The sequence below is a fragment of the Paralichthys olivaceus genome, chromosome 7 (genome assembly GCF_024713975.1).
Source record: "Paralichthys olivaceus isolate ysfri-2021 chromosome 7, ASM2471397v2, whole genome shotgun sequence".
NCBI lineage: Eukaryota > Metazoa > Chordata > Actinopteri > Pleuronectiformes > Paralichthyidae > Paralichthys > Paralichthys olivaceus.
In genome coordinates, this window is record NC_091099.1 from 13026770 (window position 1) to 13029304 (window position 2535).

At 40.5% G+C, this 2535-nt stretch overlaps 1 protein-coding gene across 1 annotated transcript; it reads left to right on the forward strand.

The window, feature by feature from the left end:
• The first annotated feature begins 277 nt into the window (after nucleotides 1–277).
• On the forward strand, nucleotides 278–2296 carry LOC109624237 (ras-related and estrogen-regulated growth inhibitor-like protein). Its single transcript, XM_020078782.2, has 4 exons — nucleotides 278–450; nucleotides 540–593; nucleotides 973–1049; nucleotides 1471–2296. Exons 1-4 carry the CDS (start codon nucleotides 369–371, stop codon nucleotides 1894–1896), a joined length of 639 nt encoding a protein of 212 aa, XP_019934341.2. The 5' UTR covers nucleotides 278–368; the 3' UTR covers nucleotides 1897–2296.
• Nucleotides 2297–2535: the final 239 nt, after the last annotated feature.

Consider the following 2535-nt stretch of genomic DNA (forward strand, 5'->3'; position numbering starts at 1 on the left):
GAAACATGCTGGAGCCATTGGTAAGGTATAAGTATAGGTATAAGGTATAAGGTCAAAGGTCAAGCTCGTTGTTTTTACAGAAACACTTTTCTGGACAAGATTTAATATCAGTGACATAAACACGAGAGGTGTCTTCAGTCTAATTTCATTCACTTTGTTGCCTGAAGCGTTTTTATGGTTCGTTGCGCACACAGATGCGCGTGGGTCGGAGCACATGACTGAGCGCACGTGAGGGAGGCACCACCGCTGCTTGTGTTGTTGTTGTTGTTGTTTCGGGTGATTTGTTTTCTCCGCCCACATGTGAGCGCTATAATAACCGCTGCCTGTGCGCCCTGCAGCCGCGGAGCAGCAGCAGCCTGACCCTCCACATGGAGCGACGCGGCGCAGCTGTTTCACTGAGCATGGAGGCAAACATTGTGGTTCTGGGGACCGAGAGCGTCGGGAAGTCAGGTAAAAACAAGAGATCCACGGATATACAGTTTTTGCTTCATGTGTCTCTCTGTTACTCACGGTGAGTTTAATGCTGTTGTGTTTTTCAGCGTTGACTGTGCGTCTTTTAACCCGGAGATTCATTGGAGAGTATGGAGACATTGGTAAGTTATATAAAACTTTGCTCTGCTTCACTTTATTACAAAAGATCATGTTTAGATGTTGCGCTGCATTACAGCAGGTCTGGGCAACAGCTGCATGATTTCAAAGAGATTGAATCTATAATATGAATTTGTTTTAAGACATGGAATCTTTCATTCATGTTGTGTTCCAGTCTTTACTCTGACAGTAACATATACTGAGGCTTACACCTCTGTGTTACCTTTATATAGATAACAATACTATTCATAGACTCTGGTTGCAGAGGACTTTATGATCAGATATGGTATCTTATGTTTTGATTTGACTTGTGAGGCCTGGTAAAAGTTCATTTCTAGGGGTTAAATTAACCAAACTTCACCAGTAATTTTCTTTGTCTTGCAGAATCCATCTACAGTCACAGTTTCGTGGTCGATGGGAGAGAGATCACGCTCAATATTTGGGATTTACCCTATTCTGAGGTAATGATAAACTGAATTTACTGTCAATAACATTTGGTTTTTGTGCTGTATCATTTGCTAACATGACAAAGGCAGACATACCCCTTGAATCCTTAAGTTAAATAAAAGTAGAAAAGTTCACTTTCTGTACTAAAACCTGTATTTAAGTAAAAATTATTTAAAATAGGCCTCAAGCATAAAATAGATGATTTCATTTCAGACATTTTGGTTATATTAATACATATTTTTAAATGCTGTTTTTTCATTATTGAAAATCTGGACATAAAGGTTATAGCCTCAATAATGCATCATGTGGGCATGATAACCTCTTTTCATACCATTGTGTAGAGTATCAGTAACAAAAGGAAAAAAAGTAAATATACTTAGTTACTTTCCATGAAGGGTTGTTGCTTTAGATTAATTTAGACGTGTGATTTTACAGGACTCGTCCATGAAGACGTCACTGTTTGAGAAGAAGGTCCAGTGGGCAGACGGCTACATCCTCGTCTACAGCATCTGCGACAGGGCGAGTTTCAACAGCGTTAACAGGCTCATTCAGGCCATCAGGTCGGCCAAAGACTACCTGAACGCGGACAAAGTGCCCATTGTGATTGTGGGTAATAAGAGGGACCTGCACCACAGGCGGACTGTACTGAGTGAGGAGGGCCGGCTCCTGGCCCTCAACACACACTGCCACTTCTACGAGGTGTCAGCGGCCGAGAACTACCATAGCGTGCTCATGGCATTTCACGGGCTGGTGGACAGGATGAAGGACGGCAAGCTGACCGCCAAGAGGCCTCTGGGGCTCAAGGGCATAGTGAAGAGCATGTCAGCGGTGTTTGCCAGGAGACGGATGGACTCGATATAGTCGGAGCATGACAGAAGAGGACGTTTTCTATGAAACTGTGTATCTTACTGTATTTATATGACAGTCTGTCACTGAACTGTTACCAGGTGTGCCATATGTTCCTGTGCCTAATGGAGCCTCCAGACGCAGAGGCACTACAGAGATGGGAGCTGGTCTAACAATTAAAAAGTGAAGTTGAACTTCAGAGAAGAAACAAGCCATTAAAATTCTGAAGAAGTGAAATGTTACAGAAGCTACTGATGTTTTGGGGACAGATTATTAGCTTAACTCTTTGAGCTTTCCAAGACTGATGAAATGACACGACTAATACTTGTCATGTAACATATTATTGGGTCAAATAAATATGCAATATGTTTTAATGATGTTTTGAAGATTGGAATAAATTATATTCAAAAATAAATGTGCTTCTATTTTCCATGCATATGCCAAAGAAAAAAATAAAAATAAAAATATATATATTTATTGGAACCACAAGTGAACCTTTGAATTGGTGGAAGGGGTGAAAAAAATGTCCTGCTTGATTCGTTAATTAATTCCTAAAGATAAAACTATATTACTGACATGAATATTTGTCGTTCAGCTATATATATATTCCATAGAGTTAGATAGATTGTCAGCTCTATTATCTACCATCATTTG

Bases quoted from the DNA above. Each gene is read 5' to 3' on its own strand.
- LOC109624237 (XM_020078782.2), top strand. From the start codon at position 369: ATGGAGCGACGCGGCGCAGCTGTTTCACTGAGCATGGAGGCAAACATT. The intron at 451-539 runs GTAAAAACAAGA...TGTGTTTTTCAG, and splicing joins CGAGAGCGTCGGGAAGTCAG to CGTTGACTGTGCGTCTTTTA. The intron at 594-972 runs GTAAGTTATATA...TTTGTCTTGCAG, and splicing joins TGGAGAGTATGGAGACATTG to AATCCATCTACAGTCACAGT.